General features: G+C 41.9%; 1 protein-coding gene across 2 annotated transcripts in view; it reads left to right on the top strand.

The window, feature by feature from the left end:
* Window positions 1-19,130, top strand: part of MTHFD1L (methylenetetrahydrofolate dehydrogenase (NADP+ dependent) 1 like) — a 269,374-nt gene that overhangs the window by 26,284 nt on the left and 223,960 nt on the right. For both annotated transcript variants that reach the window (XM_060240830.1, XM_060240823.1), the window contains exons 9-10: window positions 12,222-12,313; window positions 13,960-14,057. In XM_060240830.1, coding sequence (XP_060096813.1) covers window positions 12,222-12,313; window positions 13,960-14,057 — 190 coding nt within the window. The remainder of the gene's footprint in view (window positions 1-12,221; window positions 12,314-13,959; window positions 14,058-19,130) is intronic.

Here is a 19,130-nt window from a genome sequence, read left to right on the forward strand (position 1 = left end):
TGATGAATTGTGATCAAGTCAGAAACTTGTGATTGCTGTTTTAGTTCCTTCCTTGTTTTTAGTACTTTATGCTGATTATGTTTCTTGGGTACAAAAACTGGCATCGTCAACAGTCTATGTAATGACCATTCAGTGTGACCCTAATATTGTTGCATATTAACACTGCCCTACACATTGCAGTGCTGGGGCATATAATAACATCAGACACAATCTCAATAAGAGAAATCTGTTTTGTTCACTGCCTATACAATATCCGTGCACTTTTGTGCATGTTTTTTATAATCTAACTGCTTGAATAACCTTGAAAGAACAGCAGAAACACTCTTTAGTGATTGTTATGAAATAATGTATTTATTATTTCACAAATGGGCACGGAAATATGTATGTTAAATGCATGCATCTGTATGAAACACATACCTTTGACATGAAGAATGCACTTAACTTACTTGAAAAATATTTATTTATATTCTAGTTGCATGCTTGGAACTGCAGCATCAAAAGAGGCAGCAAACCCCTTTAATACATGTTATTTTTATATGTCTATTAAAGTCTTGTTTGACATTTCCAAAATGATATCTAGGGTTATCTCATAGTTTAAGAATGTTCTGTTTTAACATCTGTGAGTTTACAACAGTGAAATGCTGCTAAGAGTCAACAACTGAAATTAATCAATTTTCCCATTACATTTTGGTGGCTATTGTTTTACCTGGTTTATGTTATGTACCCATTCTTATAATCCTATATGAATTCCTTTAGTGAAAGTACCAAAACTATGCAGCTGTAGTGGTAGAAGACAGCTTGCATTGATGGCCAAGATAGGCAACCCCTTTTCCTTTTGTGTTGTATTTCAAGTAGGCGATCAGTGATCAGTGAATTGGCTCCCTAATTACCTGTTATACTCTCCTGTAGTCCAAATGATCAATGTTTGATGTGTCACTATGTGATTTCATAGTGACATATAAAAAATACAAGCAGTTGTACACCCTTAAAGTTTCTACCCTAAGATCTGACAGGCCATATTAGAAACCATGGGGAAGCATTTTTTCTGAGGGAAAGGCACTCTTCTCATTAAGAATTCCTTGCAGCTCCAACCCTCTTCTAAGAGGTGGGGGTGGACTATCCTCTATCACTTGTCACCACCTCTTGATTGTCCCCGCCACCACCTTTCTAGTTTGATGACAGGAGGACCATCAACCAGGGCTCTTTTAACATGGTGAGTTCCATCTATGCTGAATAATCTTATGTAACTGATGTGGATATATCTGCAGCTTTCAGAGAGCCATTTTCACTTCTCCTGTGCCCTTTGTCAAGTAGTTTAAAGAATTTTAGTAGAATCCCAAAATAATTTCAAAAACAGTAATCTTTAGTGCATTTTACATTATGTGGATAAACAAGAAACTTGCTGCTCACAGATCAACTTCCCATAAATGATTGGAATGTGTTCTTCAGTGATTCAAATATGCATATTCATACCTTGATGTGCAATAAGGCATCACAGATCTAACACTGTACAGATAGTCTGCAAACATCACCAGCTACTGCCTGAAATAAAGTAATTTTCAATGAAATTTATTGAGTACCGGATCTGCTTCAGGTACTGGTATTGACCTTAAAGCCTTGTGCAACCTGGAACTGACATACCTGAGGGATCATCTCTCCATATGTCCCCCAGAAAGTGTTGTACTCTGCTGACAAAGATCTGTTGGTTGTCCCAATGGATGATATCTATTTAGCCTCAACCAGGTGGAACATGCTCCTGTGTCAGATCAGGCCGTGTAAAATGGAGCTGTTCCACCAGGCCTTTGGCTGAGGTGGTGGATGTCCAATTAAACAATGTTGGCCTCACCTGCTGAAATCATCATTCTTAAATTCTACCTCTACCATGATCTGTTTCAGTCCATGAATTTTCAAATAATTTTGAGAATTTCAGTTCTTTCTATGAAGTGGGTAATATTGACCATAATAAGGAGTAGCAGCTACAAAGAGATTGTAGGAGTGTGCTTTACATTGTGGTCAGTGGAGGTCTTGCCTGTAGACATATTGGTTCTTCAGCATGTGTATTCAGCAACAATGGGAACTAGCATAATGCTTTTGAAAAGAGAATTTCTTATTGCATGTGGTTGCCATTAGGGGAATGTATTTACAGTATGCCAAGCATTACTAATATAGCTAGCAATGGCAAGGGTATTTTTCTTTATCCCTACCCACAGCCATTTATGGCTAGTTGTACTTCCAGTCAGAAGGGTAAACAGACCTCTTAGCATGCATTGCTTGAAAGATCCTTGAAAGATGTCCACATGCTATTTATGTACTGGTTTAAATAAGGCATGTAACATTGAATCGTGCAGGTTGACATGTTTCTGTGAAACACAGAGATTTGTCTGGAACGGTTGGGGATGGGATTCTAACATGGTCCCTCCTTCTTTGTATTGTTCTGGCTGAGATCCAGTGTGGCCTCACTGAAGCTGCAGTGAATTTATGGCCCTATCCGTCTGCGTTTTTAAACTTCCAGTGAAGTGCTCCAAGTACTAATCTAAATTGAAATTTTCCAGAAGACTGAGTTTGAAGGACTCAGTGCAAACACCAATGAAAGGCCTTTGAAATGTTGTTGTGCTTGTGTGTGTTCAGTGTTAGGAGTATATTTTTTTTAATGGATTGATTATCTTTGCTACCAAAAGCTAAGACTTCTAGTGTAATAACATTTAGGAAGTGTTACAAGATGAATGAGGCTGTGTAAATTAAAGTAGGAAGCAAGTAGCTGACTTGACTAGAGGCAAGTGTTATACATCAGTTCCTCTCCTCTTTCCTGATTAAACTGCTTTCTATATGCTGCATCTGTTTACTCTGCAACCAGCTTGAGCCAGTGGATGTAGACTTTGTTTTCTTGCATGTCAGGCTTTGGTTTCAGTGGACACTTTTGAATCCTTAGTGTGTTTTTTTTCCTGAAGAGTACTGTTAAGCTGCAGGCTTTGCTTGCTTGCTTGTTTCAGACATTTATTTTCAACCTGGGAGGCATTGTGGGGCAAAGCAGAAGGGGCAAAAGTGGGTCAGATCTCTCTTGCTTGCTTTGGACTCTCAGGTCTTCATTTCCAAGCAGGTCATCTATTTTGATGTGCTCAGAGACTGAGCGAGGCACCTCTATTTTGTGTGTTCTGTCCAGTCTTTCATCACATTATTCAGCTCAGAAACAGAAAGTAATGGGAGATGATGGATGATTTTAGAGGGAAGGCCATTTCTGTATGTGAATGAGTATTATTCTGGCTCAGGGGCATAGACAGAAATTTTGGGGCACTGGGGCAAGAGAGCAAGGAGCTGGGGCAGAAGAGTGGCAGAGGAGGAGGGCTGCTTTCACCCCTCACCTCCACTTGGGGCTGCAGAGCATCTTCCTAAGAACATAAGAGAAGCCATGTTGGATCAGGCCAATGGTCCATCCAGTCCAACACTCTGTGTCACACAGTGACGAAAAAAAATTATATATATATATATATATATATATATATATATATATATACACACACACACACACACACACACACACACTGTGGCTAATAGCCACTGATGGACCTCTGTTCCATATTTTTATCCAATCCCCTCTTGAAGCTGGCTATGCTTGTAGCCGCCGACACCTCCTGTGGCAGTGAATTCCACATGTTAATCACCCTTTGGGTGAAGAAGTACTTCCTTTTATCCGTTTTAACCTGGCTGCTCAGCAATTTCATCAAATGCCCACGAGTTCTTGTATTGTGAAAAAGGGAGAAAAGTACTTCTTTCTCTACTTTCTCCATCCCATGCATTATCTTGTAAACCTCTATCACGAAAACCCGCAGGCAATGTTTCTCCAAGCTAAAGACCCCTAAGCATTTCAACCTTTCTTCATAGGGAAAGTGTTCCAACCCTTTAATCATTCTAGTTGCCCTTTTCTGCACTTTCTCCAATGCTATAATATCCTTTTTGAGGTGTGACGACCAGAATTGCACACAGTACTCCAAATGAGACCGCACCATCGATTTATACAGGGGCATTATGATACTGGCTGATTTGTTATCAATTCCCTTCTTAATAATTACCAGCATGGCGTTGGCCTTTTTTATTGCAATCGCACACTGTCTTGACATTTTCAGTGAGTTATCTACCACGACCCCAAGATCTCTCTCTTGGTCAGTCTTTGCCAATTCACACCCCGTCAACTTGTATTTGTAGTTGGGATTCTTGGCCCCAATGTGCATTACTTTGCACTTGGCCACATTGAACCTCATCTTGACGCCCACTCACCCAGCCTCAACAGATCCCTTTGGAGTGCCTCACAATCCTCTCTAGTTCTCACCACCCTGAACAATTTAGTGGCATCTGCAAACTTGGCCACTTCACTGCTCACTCCCAACTCTAAATCATTTATGAACAAGTTAAAGAGCACGGGACCCAGTTCCGAGCCCTGCGGCACCCCACTGCTTACCATCCTCCACTGTGAAGACTGCCCATTTATACTCACTCTCTGCTTCCTATTAATCAGACAGTTTTTGATCCACAAGAGGACCTGTCCTTTTACTCCATGACTCTCTAAGGAGCCTTTGATGAGGAACTTTATCAAAAGCTTTCTGGAAGTCAAGGTAAACAGCATCTATTGGGACTCCTTTGTCCACATGTTTGTTCACCCCCTCAAAGAAATGTAACAGGTTAGTGAGGGAAGATCTTCCCTTACAGAACCCATGCTGAGTCTTCCTCAATAACCTGTGTTCATCAATGTGCCTACTCATTCTGTCCTTGATAATGGTTTCTACCAACTTTCCCAGTATTGAAGTCAGACTGACTGGCCTGTAATTTCCCGGATCTCCTCTGGAACCCTTTTTAAAGATGGGGGTGACATTTTCTACCTTCCAGTCCTCAGGAACGGAGGCAGATTTAAATGAAAGATTACATATTTTTGTCAGAAGATCCACAAGTTCAACTTTGAGTTCTTTCAGAACTCTTGGATGTATGCCATCCGGACCTGGTGACTTATTAGGTTTTAATTCATCTATCAGTTGTAGGACTTCCTCTCTTGTCACCTCAATCTGACTCAGGTCTTTCAACACCCCTTCCAATATAAGCGGTTCTGGAGCAGGCAAACACTTCTCATCTTCCACAGTGAAGACGGAGGCAAAAAATGCATTCAGCTTCTCAGCCATTTCCCTATCCTCCTTCAGTAATCCTTTGACCCCTTGGTCATCCAAGGGCCCCACTGTTTCCCTGGCTGGTTTCCTGCTTCTAATATATTTTAAGAAATTTTTATTGTTGGTCTTTATGTTTTTTGCAATATGCTCCTCATAGGCCCTTTTTGCCTACCTGATCACAGTCTTGCATTTGATTTGCCACAGGCTGTGTTCCCTTTTATTAATCTCACTTGGACTGGTTTTCCACCACTTAAAGAAGTCCTTCTTACCTTTTACAGCTTCCATTACTTTGTTTGTTAACCATGCAGGCCTTTTCTTATACCTGTTTGTGCCTTTCCTAACTTGTGGTATATATTTTATCTGAGCTTCTAGGATTGTAGTTTTAAATAGCCTCCAAGCTTCCCCAAGGGTTTTAACTGTATTTACCTTTCCTTTCAGTTTCCTGTTCAAATGCCTCCTAATCTCAGAGAATTTACCCCTTTTTAAAGTTAAATGTGGTTGTGCCGGTCTTTTGGGGCAACTTCCTATTTATACAAATGGTGAAATCAATAACGTTATGGTCACTGATCCCAAGCAGTGCCATCACTTTTACATCTCTCACCAAGTCTTGGGCATTACTTAGGACCAAATCCAGGATCACCCCACCCCTGGTAGGTTCAGACACTATCTGCTCCATAGCACAGTCATTGAGAGCATCAAGAAACTTAATCTCTTTCTCTCGACCAGAACACATATTGACCCAATCAATCTGCGGGTAGTTAAAATCACCTATTACGACACAGTTTTACATTTAGCCGCTATCTTTAAGCCTTCCATCATATTATAATCGTCCTCTATCTTTTGATTTGGTGGGCGATAACAAACTCCCATAGTTAAATTTCCTTTTGGGCCCTCTATTTCAACCCAAAGCATTTCTAGAAGGGAATCTAATTCTCTGACCTCAGTCTTACTGGACTGTATATTCTCTCTAACATACAAAGCCACCCCACCTCCAACCCTTCCTTCCCTATCCTTCCGATATAACTTATATCCAGGAATCACCGTGTCCCACTGATTCTCCTCATTCCACCAAGTTTCCGAAATTCCCACAATGTCTATGTTTTCTCCCAACACTAAACATTCCAATTCACCAATTTTACTTCGAACACTTCTAGTATTTGCATACAAACATCTATAATTTCCCAGGCAAGCTAGGCCCGCAACCTTCCTCCTGCCACCTCAAGACATTGGCAGACAGTCCATACTGTTTGTCACCATCACAGTGGACAACTCCGATCCATTACCCGGTAGAAAAGTAACAGCTAACCCTTCATCTCTTTGAGATGAGCTCTTCCGAACCAGAGACATTTCATTTCCTGTCGGCTTTCCCCCAAGATTTAGTTTAAAAACTGCTCTGCCACCTTTTTGATTTTAAGCGCCAGCAGCCTGGTTCCATCCGAGGACAAGTGGAGACTGTCTCTTTTGTACAGCTCCAGCTTGTTCCAGAAAGCATCCCAGTGCCTAACAAACTTAAACCCTTCCTCCTTACACCATCGTCTCAGCCACACATTGAGACTTCTAATTTGTGCCTGTCTCTCCTGCCCTGCACGTGGAACAGGTAGCACTTCTGAGAAGGTAACCTTGGAGGTCCTGGCCTTAAGTCTCCCGCCTAGCAGACTAAATTTTTCCTGCAGGACCTCACGACTGCATTTCCCCACATCATTGGTGCCAACATGCACCACGACCACTGGTTCCTCCCCAGCACTATCAGCCTATCTACTACACGCGTAATGTCCGCTACCTTCGCACCAGGCAGGCAAGTCACCATACGGTCAGTACGCGGTTTTGCCACCCAGCTGTCTACTTGCCTAAGGATCAAATCACCAACTACCAAGACCCCCCCTCTCTCCCTGCCCAGGGATGGTTCCTTGGTGCGAAAGGAGTCCCACTCACCAACTGAAGAAGAAGTCCCTTCTGAGGGTGCATTCCCCTTATCCTCAGCACGGTGCCCTGTTCCCTCTCAACCCTCACGCTCCCTGGCTAGCCAAGAGCACCTTGGCAGACAGCCTCCAGGGATTCCCAAGCAGAGTCTAGCAAAGCAGATTGGCCTGGCACAGCAGCCTCATGGGTTGGCTCCCTTGCCCTCCAGGCACAAGCCAGGAGGGCGAGGCCCTCAGGCAAGCAAGACTGGGCTTGGGCAGAGCTGCCTAGAGTACACATGAACTTAGGTAGCATCAAAAAGAGTGGCAGCTGGAAAAAGCATTGTCTGACCTGAATGTGAGGGTGATCTGGCTGCAACATCTGTCACCCCATTGACCATCAGAGTTGATTCGGCTGATCTGGCTGGCTAGGCAGGTGTCCCCTGCCTCCCTCACCGCTCCATGTGCGTACCTCCAGAATCTGTGCGCTTGGTGGAAGAGGACGACCATCCCAAATAGAAGGAGTGTACTTGGATGGGATCATGTGACCTGTGGTGCAGAGGCCTGCTTGCCTGATCCGCTTGCTCCTCACCCACTTACTTAGCTTGCTCTCCCACTGTCCTGGCTGTCACCTGTCCTAGAAGAAAGGGAGCTGACCAGAATGTGCTCTCTGCTGCAGAGCAGAGAGTGCACCAGCTGACTCTCCTCGTCCTGTAGCAATGCACAAGTTGGCCTGGCCTGGCAGGTAAATAAATGAGCCCTTTGAGGCGGAGGTGGTGGACATGGCTACTGGGTGAGGAGGCATGGCCTCATGCCTTTTCTGGCTTAATTAGGACTGAATATAACATTATGACCTAAAACATTTTGATGTCTATCGCCCATGTATTTCATAGATAAAAACAGGGATATTCTCGTAACACCTTTGGTCTTATTAAAAAGAGTGATAGTTTTCTAGGAAAATAAAACAAAAGTCAGTACTTCCCTTTTCCCTTCTGGCATTATTTTTTCTAAAAGGTAGTTCCCTGTGCAAGCACTAGTCGCATCACAACGTTTTCACGGCAGGCCTTTTACGGGGTGGTTTGCCATTGCCTTCCTCAGTCATCTACACTTTCCCTCCAGCAAGCTGGGTACTCATTTTACCGACCTCAGAAGATGGAAGGCTGAGTCAGCCTTGAGCCGGCTACCTGAACCCTGCTTCTGCCGGGATCAAACTCAGGTCGTGAGCAGAGAGTTCGGACTGCAGCACTGCAGCTTTACCACTCTGCGTCACGGGGGTCTTTCTAGGATCCAAATAAAACATCACAAAGATTTTGAACTTCGCATTCTTCAGGAAAAGTTTCCCCTGCTTTCCTCCCTCCTCCTAGTACAAGTAGCTTCCCCCCCTACTGTTGCTTTTGGTTTTTTTCTAACAGATCATTGTGGATACCTTCGAAGTACCATAACAAATGTCTCTGCTACATCCTACCCTGTTAACCCTAACAGCTTTATTGCCAAATGTTGCCTTTTGATTTTATATTAGGGAAAATAGCAAGCTTAGCAAGAGGGGGGGGGGGTGCAAAAGGGATCTGGCTACCAGTGTTTATGGAGATTGTGCCCTAGAGAATCCTCAAAATTAACCAGATTTTCTTAACCAAGAAAAGTTGTTTTATTAAAAGAAGATAATAAAATAGTGTACACATGCAGAAAATAATAAAATAGTGCACACATACATAATAAAATAAATGCACGCAGAGAAACATATACACCAGTTGCAGAAATTCAGGGGTGAAAGGGATTTTTTAGAAGGGGTTTCAGAGTGATAATGCCTACCCAGAAGAGGCCTCAGGTCCAATGAGAAGAGCAGGACATCCAACATCTTGGGTGTGTAGTTTGGTACCAGGAAAACGCACATAGAAAAAGGATAAATGCTAACTTAGATATAGACAAAAACATTACCTGAGGCATGCTGGTGTGTCTCCCCACTAAAACAGTACACTGAAAGGATTAATGAGGAGTAAAATAATGTGTTGGGAGATGCTGAATGAGATTCCTAGGAAAAGGCAAAGGTCACAACGGCATTTGTGTGAGTGAATGGGTTTCCTTATGCAAACAGGAACTGTTAGGCAAGCTGGCCAAGAAGGTAGGTTTTGTTAATGTTCACTAATGATCGTTAATGGTTGGAAAGAAAAGAATGCCCTGTTTGGTGAATGGACCCATCGAGTAGGGTGATCTGCTCAGGGAGGAGGTTTGGGTTTTGTGAATTCTTTCCTGTGGGCTCCATAGTAAAGAAGATTGTTTCTTTTGTTTTAGTTGGGGGCAAACCATTAGCCTAGCAGGCAACCTCCAGCCACCTCCCAAAATAGCAAGTCATACTTGCTTTAGCTGCCAGAACCATTTTGTTTGATTCTTTTCCATCTTGGTTTACAGTGTACAAGTCCAGGCCACACTCTGGCTTACTTCTAACACAGGCATGGCTGACACTTGTACTGAGAGAGAACTGTGGATGAAGGTTGATGTAGGACATCTTGTATCCAGGGTGCCCTTTGCAGGGGCGCGCGAGGGGCTTGCAACTCCCACAATTAAACTCTGCTTCTATGTGCTGTTTTATTTATTCTGTCACCCATTTGTTTACATGCCAGGAGAGCTGTGTTCTTTGGTTTAAAGATATGCAAGAAACTCCTAAGAGTCCTACAGTCTGTAATCTCCAGTTCATCTAAAAGGTGATCCCTTACCACTCAGTTACCCAATGATCATCCATGGCTAAGTAGTGGGCTGAACCTTGGCCTCTTCATGCACATTCCACACTGCATACATTGTATTGCATAGGCCCAAGCAAATAGCTTAAGGGCTCCAATTTCCTGCTTAGGCAGGAGAAAGATGTTGAATGTCTTGTAACACTTTGTGTTTTCCCACCAGAAAGTGATTTGGGGGAAAACAGAGATGGCAGAAAGAGTGATTTGCTGGTTTCATTAGTGATGCAGGTTTGAGGTTTAAAAATTCATTAGAATATGTTAAGCAACACCTTTTCAGGTTATTGTATGGGCTTCTTAGCCTTCATTGCTGTGTAGCTTCTTTTCTCAATTAGGAGTATATATTTCTTAGGCAAGTATGATACTATGGGCTGGTGCATATATTATGGCTTTTGTGAGGTTGTTACCATGAACTGATTAATTTGTGTACACCTTCAACATGTATAACAACATGGAATTTGGATGGAATTTTTCTTGGCATTTGTGAGTTACCTTGCATTAAATATGGTTGGTCAACTGTGCATCCTTACTACCATATTCAGATGAAAATACTGAAGGGTCACCAAAATACAGGTTTTGTAAGGAAAAAGAAATTGGTCTTTCCTTGGAACATGTGGTTTAGCTATGTTGTGTGGTTCAGTCCTTCCTGTACTGTCAGCCACCAGCGAGCCTGCAGCAAACGTGGACTATTGCACCCTTCTTAAATCTTTGTTCACGAAGCCAAGCCGAGAGAGAGAGAGAGAGAGAGAGAGAGAGAGTACTGTACTAGTTAGGCAGTGCATTTGAACTGATTTATGGCTCAGCTTTGATTTGACCCCTGGACTTCCATATCCAGTGTTACAAGATGATATTGGCTATTTCATCAAGTTTATAGCACAGTGAGTTATCCACATGCAGCATTTTAAAAACCTTAAGTGGCAGAAAAACTGCTCAAGATGCACATGTGGGGGAATGGACATCCCTCTTCTGCCAACAAAATGCTTCTTGTGTTGGAGGAATGCTCCACCAAATCTTCTCCAAACTGGTCTTCTAGACTTCAGAAAAGTAATATTAGTATATAAAAGTACAGCTGGTAAATGCCTTTGAAATGGTTTACTTATTAGAAATGTGTGGATCAGAGGCTTTTCACAGTTAATACCAATTCTGCAATTTACTTGTTTCTTCCAGGTTTTCTAGTCAGTCTTCTGAATGCGTACTCATAGTACCTCTCAGCTGAAAATCTTCTACAGTGCATGAATATGCTAGTAGAAGATAGTTTTCCTTCACTGTTATGGGGATTACTTTGCAGGAACTTTGTAGTAATTACTTTATTGATCAATTTGTAAAATTGTCTTTTTTCCTGATGACGTTTCCTTGGGTTGGATCCAGTGGCTTACAGCATTCTCCCCACTGCCAGCAGTCCTTTCTAATAATGAAAAAGGTTTTTCTCAGGGTAACAGAGCTCATATGGGCTTCATGGGTTGTGAGGCTGCACTGGGGAGGGAGAAGGGGACAAATCTCCCTCTCTACCCTTTTCCATCAACAGAGCTCAATTGACAGAAAGGGCAGAAGTGACAATTTCATTACCTTCCCCCTCCCTCTGCAGCCTTACAACCTTAGTCCACTGTTAGTCCACTGCTAGCAGGAGGGGAATAAACTGCTAGGAGGAGGGGAATGTGGGAAAAATCCATGGCCGTCTGTTTAAATGACATTTGAATAGAAGCAGTGTGATGTTTGATCAGCATCATCTCTACCCCAGCTTCCATCTGATAGGCTAAACCCAAATGGCTTCTAACTACAATTTTCAGATGAAGCATGAGATAATTAGAAAAATAACTTCTGTTAATTTTCCTTCCAATAATAAGGCTGATCATTTAAATGGCTTGGTACTGTATACAAGCATAACACACACCATTTACTAGGCTCATTCAGTTATTCATGTTGTTAATTCCTGGGGGCTGAGAACAGTTAGTAGCCAAGCTTTTACTCTTGAAGCAACCCTTTGGCCTTTACCCCTTTTTAGGAATCTTGCAGTATAAGTGTGAGCTCCTTATGGAAATTCATTTCTTTTGCCAGCTTTTCCATGAAACTGGACTTTGAGACAGGTATGGTCTCCTTTTAAAACATTCCCTAAGTTAACCTCCTTTACTTAAAGGCTAGGCTCTGAGACCTGTAGAGTCTCCTGACAGGATCCCTCCAGTTTCACTTGCCAGTGCATCTTGCCATCAGTGCTTTCCACTGACGGATCACTAGACTTAACCCATATGCAATAAAAGTCACCTCTCTTTACTGGAATTGTTTCCCACCACCCCATAAACTTGGGCATGTCTCTTCATTTTCTCTAACATATACGTTGCACACTGGCATGTAGACAGTTGCTAGTAACTTTGCAGATCCCCCCTCCCCCCCAGCACATTTTGTTTTGCTTTTTTTCCTAACTGCTGTAATTGTTTTTCATGTTATAGGATGGTATAGTTATGATGAAGAGCCGCTAAAACACAATGACCAGACCCCTGGTGAAGTTGTAGATCAACTGGCAATGGCAATATGCCTGCAGGTTAGTAAGATATTGCACAAGTTGTTTTAGATCCCAAAATACAGAAGTTTGTATGCCTTCAGAGAAGGGCTATGTCCAGGCCTATCCTAGATTAGCCTACATGTAAGAAAAATTCTGAAGAAGAGGAGCTCCCCTTGGTTTCCACTGTGCCCAAGGCTTTGTGGATGCTACAGGCTCCAGGGGAAAACTTCATTCTTCATTCCTCCTGACTCCCAATCAAGTTCTCTTGGAACCAACAGACTAAAAACTCCCTGCATGAACCTGTTCACCTCCTGCACTGTCTCCCCCAGAAGCAGAAAAGGCAAAGAGTCAGAGCAGAGTCTGGACCAAGCTGAGAGTTGTGTTCTTGGCAGCTCAGGACTTCCAGCAGGACTTCCACCATTCTCAAGAATAAGATAAAGTTTTTTTAGTTCTTGGCAATATCAAGGATGCAACTCTCATCTCTGCAGGATCTGGAGCCAGCCATAGGTTTCCTGCTGCTGAGTCTCACAGCTTTTGCTGGTTCAATATTACCTATCAACCAGCCTGTGCTTTAGCCTGGCTAGGAGTTTATTGCTAAGCTAAAGCTCCGTGGGCCTTGCCTGTCTCTTGTAGAGATTTCCTCTTGTAGAGAGTCTTCAGCTTCTGCCCTCTTGCTTGTCTGCCTGCCTGTGAACCTTAAGTCTTGCTAATCAGTTTGCTAGGTACAGAGCAGAACAGGCTATTTAAAGATTAAGCATAAAGCTGAGAGCCAGTGTGGTGTAGTGGTGAAAGTCTTAGAATTTGGGAGGCATGGGTTCAGATCTCTACTCTGTCTACCCCACAGAGTTGTTGTGAGGGTAAAAGAGAGGAGAATTTGTAAGCTGGTCTGGATCCCCAATGGAGAGAAAGGCAGGTATAAATAAAGCAAATGAATAATTTGGATCGGTCAATTTCATGTCAGAGCAAGTAATGCTTAAGAAATTATTCCAGTGTAAAATTTCCTACAGATTCTGGGGAAGATTGTTATCTGCCTTTGTTTTGGGAGAGGCATTGATGCATTTGTGATCCTCCACTCTTCTATTTCTAATTTCTAGTCTTTTTTCACATTACTGCTCATATGCAGTCTGTCCCAGTTTCCATGTTAGATTTTTTAATATAAGTTTTTGATACCAGTGCATGTGCACCTTGATTGAACAAGAATTTTGCTGTGCTGTGATTTTAATTTATGTGGTTATTTACTGGTGTGTGGTAGTCGCAGGGCCTTTTTTTGTAGAAAAAGCCCAGCAGAAACTCATTTGCATATTAGGCCACATCCCCTGATGTCACCATTGTTTCACACAAGGCTTTTTCTACAAAAAAACCCCCAGCAGGAATGCATTTGCATATTAGGACACAAGCTAGCCAGAACTGCGATCCTGCTCAAAAAAAGCCCTATGTATAAAATAAGTACACTATTAGTTCAGCAGGTCCAAAATTAATTTAGAAACATTCCTAAATAAATTGAAAAGAGGTACAGAAAATAGGTTTGGTTTTGTAAACCGAAAGAGCAAAGTTGAAAGTGTGTTCTAAACATTCACCTTAATGCGAATGAAAGTATCTTGACAATTGTGAATAATAAAATATGTTGTTGAAAATGTATTTTGCAATTGAATTAGCCACTATTTATTTTTGTCTCTTTTTAAAAGAATCTGGTCAAATTAAGTGAGAGATGGATACAGGCCCAACAGTGTAAGAAATGGAATCTCCGTTGCTTGAAACTGCAACCCTGCTCACCTGTTCCCAGGTAAGAATAATACAGTATTGCTTTTGCACAGTTCCTGAATTATTAACCTAAACCCAATCTGAAGTGTGTTGACTTCTTTTTAAAAATGTCATTTTTCCATAAACATAACCAGTTAATGAAGGTACACTATAAAGCATTTGACGTCCCAGCTCCGTGATATATTTGCAAGATGATGAACAGTACAATCCAGTGCAGAGTTACATCCATTTTAGCACATTTACTTCAATGGACTTAGAGGGCTGTAATTCTTTTTAGGATAGCACCGTAGATCACTATTATTTGAGCACAGTTTTTAATTGGAGAAGGGAGCACATTTGTGAATACAAGTGAGACATAGGTAGTTAATCACAACCTCATTAGCAGCAGTAATGAAGTTGTATCCAGTGACATTGCAGATAGCTAAGATGCTTCTAAATGGTCTGAGAAATGTTGATAATGCAGAAGTAGAAACACTTAATGTTGTATTCCTTCACAAACAGAACATTTGAGAAGGAGTCAGGTTTTGAGTTAGGGTCATATGCAGGGAAGCAGAAGGGAAAATGTCGAAGCCAGACATCAGTGTAGTACTAGGGCCCGTAAAATACTGAATGCTTTCTCTGGGACCTTTATCTCATGCTTTGCTAGTGATTTTTTAATTCTTTACAAAAATCTTTAATAGGTTAGCATTTGTACAGATATATAGCCACTTGTGGGAAGGGCGGGATATAAATCCCAAATAAATAAATAAATAAATAGTGTTTTGAAGATGCAAAACGCACAAACTTAAAAACCTGTAATATGTATTTTGGGGGCTGTGATACTAATCTTTCTGTAGCATGGTATAAAGTTTGCCTATAATCCTATGATGAGTCCTTCACTTATTTCACTTGTGTTACCTATATCCTTCTCTCAAGTGTTATGCATTGCATAACATTGTGTCAGGTAGGGAGCATGGAAATGACTCTTATCAGTGTGTTCATTACTAAAATGAGAGATTCAGAGTTACACTTCCATACAAAGCATTCATTCTAACCTCTGTGGCAGGTAGATAGATGTGTATCATTACCGACGTAGAATTAAGGAAAGACCCACATGCTTTCTCAATATTTTTGTGCTCTAGGCATTCTTAACAGGAATTCTTGTTTGTCTCAGATTTATTTAGATCCTCCTGAAGACCTCATTTTTCTATAGCGAGAAGTGGTGAGGCTTAATCCTGCCTGGATAGTATACCTCTCAACACTTTGGCCCTCTGCAGTTATTTCTAGTAAGAATTTCTGGGATTTAAACCCTGTGCAGCAGTTCATTTCTTCAGTCTTTTAGTCCCAGTCTCAGATTTTGGAGGATTTGAGGACAGTATTTTGATAGTTATTCACTGGTGCTTAAAAAGCATTCTGCATACTCTCAGAGGCATACATTCTTCCGCATATTCTTCCAACAAAGGCAGCCTGCGTCACTGATAAAAAGGGACTCATTTTTCTCTTCCTGCCCCCCTTTCTACTTCTTTTAGTTTTAAAGCATATTTCCTACAGCAAGTGAAAGCTGCAACTAAAAGTAATATCTCAGATTTTATTTATTAATTTATTTTTGACCACTGCCCTTACTTGTCACACGACTGCCCTTACATTAGATAGGGAATAAATGAGGCAGAAAAGAAAAAGACCAAGAATAACAGGCTACGGAACCTGGCAGTTGAGAATCACCTTTTCGTGCTTGGGGGACTAAGGCTGTTTGATATTGTGCTGTTGTTAAACAGTAGCAGTCATTCACTTAGTTAGGGTCTTGTCCGCAAAGGACAACCCAGTTGTGAATGAATGGTGGCTGTAGCACGCTCATACCATGATACCCGGCAATGTGCAGATGCAGCCTGTCCACTCAGAAAGAGCTCCAGACTCTCTTGCACCTTTCCTGCCCACTCCTTTGCCTGGCAATGGGGAGAAAAACTGCTTGCACATTTCCTTCTTGTTTCTATAAGAAAAGGGGATTCAGTGCCTTCACATTCCCTTAGTAGTTATGGGACTATTTGTATATCAGCTGGGAACCAAAGGATGAGTGGCCATTGAATGTTGAAACACCAGTTTGTCTTAGGCTTGAGTTCTAAGAGTTAAATCTCCTTTCAGTCAGTAGGACTGACTTTGAACATAATTGCGATGCAAGCTATGAACTAAGTGGTGCTATAGGGTTGCCTGATATATACTCGGCCCTTGTAAGTATGGAGGGGAAGTATAAACACTTATGTGCTTCCTTTATCTTGATGTGCAATTAAGCCATATGCATGAAAGATTCATGGGATCTTCTCCCATAATTTTTCAGGCAGAATGACTGCCACACACATTACAATGGTAGGTATGATGGGAGCAGGAGAGTATTCATGCTATCCTACTTTGCCTCCTGAGGAGTTGTGTATGAACAGCTGGAGAAGAAATTCACATTATTTTCCTGATTTGAGGAAAACTTGGTATGGGGTAGTTTGAGAATTCTGCCAGCAATATGACCAAGTCTTGTTTTTATAACAGATATATTAAAATACTTTTAAAGTACTCAGCTTCACTTTTAAAACTATTCTCTGGGGGAGGCATGTAGTTTTAATGCTCAGAAACCTCCAACAGGACATACATTTCCAGATGGCTACAGGAAGGAGAGTCAATCTCTGGAAGCTCTTACAGATCCAGTAAATACATTCCCAGCATGCCAAAACAGAAAGCATAACCACTTAAAATACACTTAAATTAACAGTAGGTCAACCATATATGGTGTGTTATGGGTTAGATTAAATAGATGTAAATATTTTACAAATGGTAGAATTTCTGCTTGTTTGGATATTGTAACTGCACAACTGCCTGTTTTTATACCTAAGTGAAACATTGATGACCAGATGGAAGACATCATATATTCTCATTCAATACTATGCAATTTTATAGTGAAACAGATGGATAATTCATTGAAAGGCCTGGGAAAGCAGGATAGGAATTGAAACTGTAAACATCTGCTTTCGGCTCTGAGTGTTAATTAGAGGTATTTCCAAAGATGGTACAGTAAAATCTGCAGGGCTTCCCTTCCAAAAGTCTATATAATAAAATTCTCAAAGTAGCTGCAAACTTTCTCTTCTGTCCCCATTTTTAATGTATGTTTATTATATACCCCATGGTTTCCCTCAATTAATGGTGAGGCCTGCACTTACTTAGCTTGAGAAGATCTGCAGCATGGGCAATTCCAGGTTTTTTGCTGGCCTCTTCCACACAGTTAGGAAGTATTCCCATGTCCATGGCACACCATTGCTAGCACACCAATCTTTGTGGTGTCTGTGCATCAGGCTAATGAGAACTTGAACCTGTTAAGAGGGGTCTTTTTTAACCATTTAGAGCAGGGGTGTGGAACTCATTTGTTATGAGGGCCGGTTCTGACATAAATGAGACCTTGCTGGGCGTGGCCATGTGTGTCAAAATATAATGCCAGGTAGCAGAGATATAAACTTTGTAAAGGGCACAGACAAACACAATTCAAAATTTTTTAAAAACTTAAAATAAAATATGCTTAAAACATTAGCACTTTTGCAATGTTTTGTTTATTTAACATTTAACAGTCTCTGAATTATTTATTTAACTTGCTATGAATTATTGCATCAAAATCTGGAGACAATGGCTATGCTGTAGCAATCTTATGCTGTTCAGATGTTGTTCAGGTATGTATTTGTAAGTTGCAAACCTACTTCAGATTTATTGCCATTCATTACAGAAATCTCATGGTCAGTGCTCTGTGCCCTAGGACCCAGGGCGAAACATGAAATGGCTGGGCATTGTGAGCTTTTGTACATAAGTTGTTTCATGTGCTGGTCAAGAGCATGTGAAGGTACCATGACACAGACTGAGGGCAGTATGTTTATCTATAAAGCTATAGTTTCCCCCAGAAAATAACTGCAACTCCTGTGAGGCAGTGCAAGAATAGATAAACAGCAATATATAGTGGTCAGTATCAGCCTACTATCTGGGAAGGCTAAGTTCAGAATCCCCAGTCTCCACCTCACTGGCGTCTTGTTATTCCTCATCTAAACAGTTCACATTGTCTTCCTACTGAGACAGATTGAATCATGAGGGCATGAATACAGTGAAAAGGAAAAGGGAACCCAGTTGCAACCAGAAAAGCCCTGAGAAAACCAGCTTAACACCACAGAGAGAGAGACACACAGAGGCAATGCAAAAAGCTCTTGCTTACCGTGAATAAAACTGTGTTGGTCTTAAAGGTGCTTTTTGTATTTCTCCAAAATACAAAAAAGGCAGCCAAGCAAAGCAGTGTTTCTTTCTTCCCCGAGGAGCTGCAGCCAGTGGAGGAGTTTGGCTGTGTTGCTCTGCTGAGTGATAGAGAGAGCCTGGTACAACTTGAGCACTCTCAATCAAGGCTAGAGCTGTACCAGACTCTCTCAATCACTCAGCAGAGCTACACAGCCAAGCTCCTCCATTTGGCTGGAGAGAGGGAGGAGGGGCTGCTTTGTTCGGCTGCCTGAATTCCGCAGAGAAAAACAAAAATTGTGACAACAAAAACAGGAGAGAGGGAGGAGGAAGCAGACCATAGCGGATTGCATAGAAGTCCTCTGGGGGCTGGACAGACCTGAAGGCTGGGCATTTGACACCCCTGATTTAGAGTTAAGATAAAAGAGATTTTGATACTGACTCAGTCCAGCCCAGGAGCAGGATGCATGTTGAGAGTGGATGGGGCAGCACTTCCATCTTTTGCCGTCCCCTTCTTTTGCCTTCTGTCTTTGTCAACATCAGGATCTTCTCCAGTGAGTGCTCCCTTCTCATTTGATGACCAATGTATTTGAGCTTCAGCTTCAGCATCTGACCTTCCAGGGAACAGTCTGGGTTGATTTCCCTGAGGACTGACTGATTTGATCTTCTTGCAGTCCAAGGGACTTTCAAGAGTCTTCTCCAGCACCGCATTTCAAAAGCATCTATTCTTCTGCGCTCGGCCTTCCTTATGGTCCAGCTCTCACAGCCATACATTCTCTCGGCTTGACTTCGCGAACGAAGATTTAAGAAAGGTGCAGTAGTCCACGTCTGCTGCAGGCTCGCTGGTGGCTGACAAGACCAATGCGGGACA

This window comes from Heteronotia binoei, chromosome 1 (genome assembly GCF_032191835.1).
Source record: "Heteronotia binoei isolate CCM8104 ecotype False Entrance Well chromosome 1, APGP_CSIRO_Hbin_v1, whole genome shotgun sequence".
NCBI lineage: Eukaryota > Metazoa > Chordata > Lepidosauria > Squamata > Gekkonidae > Heteronotia > Heteronotia binoei.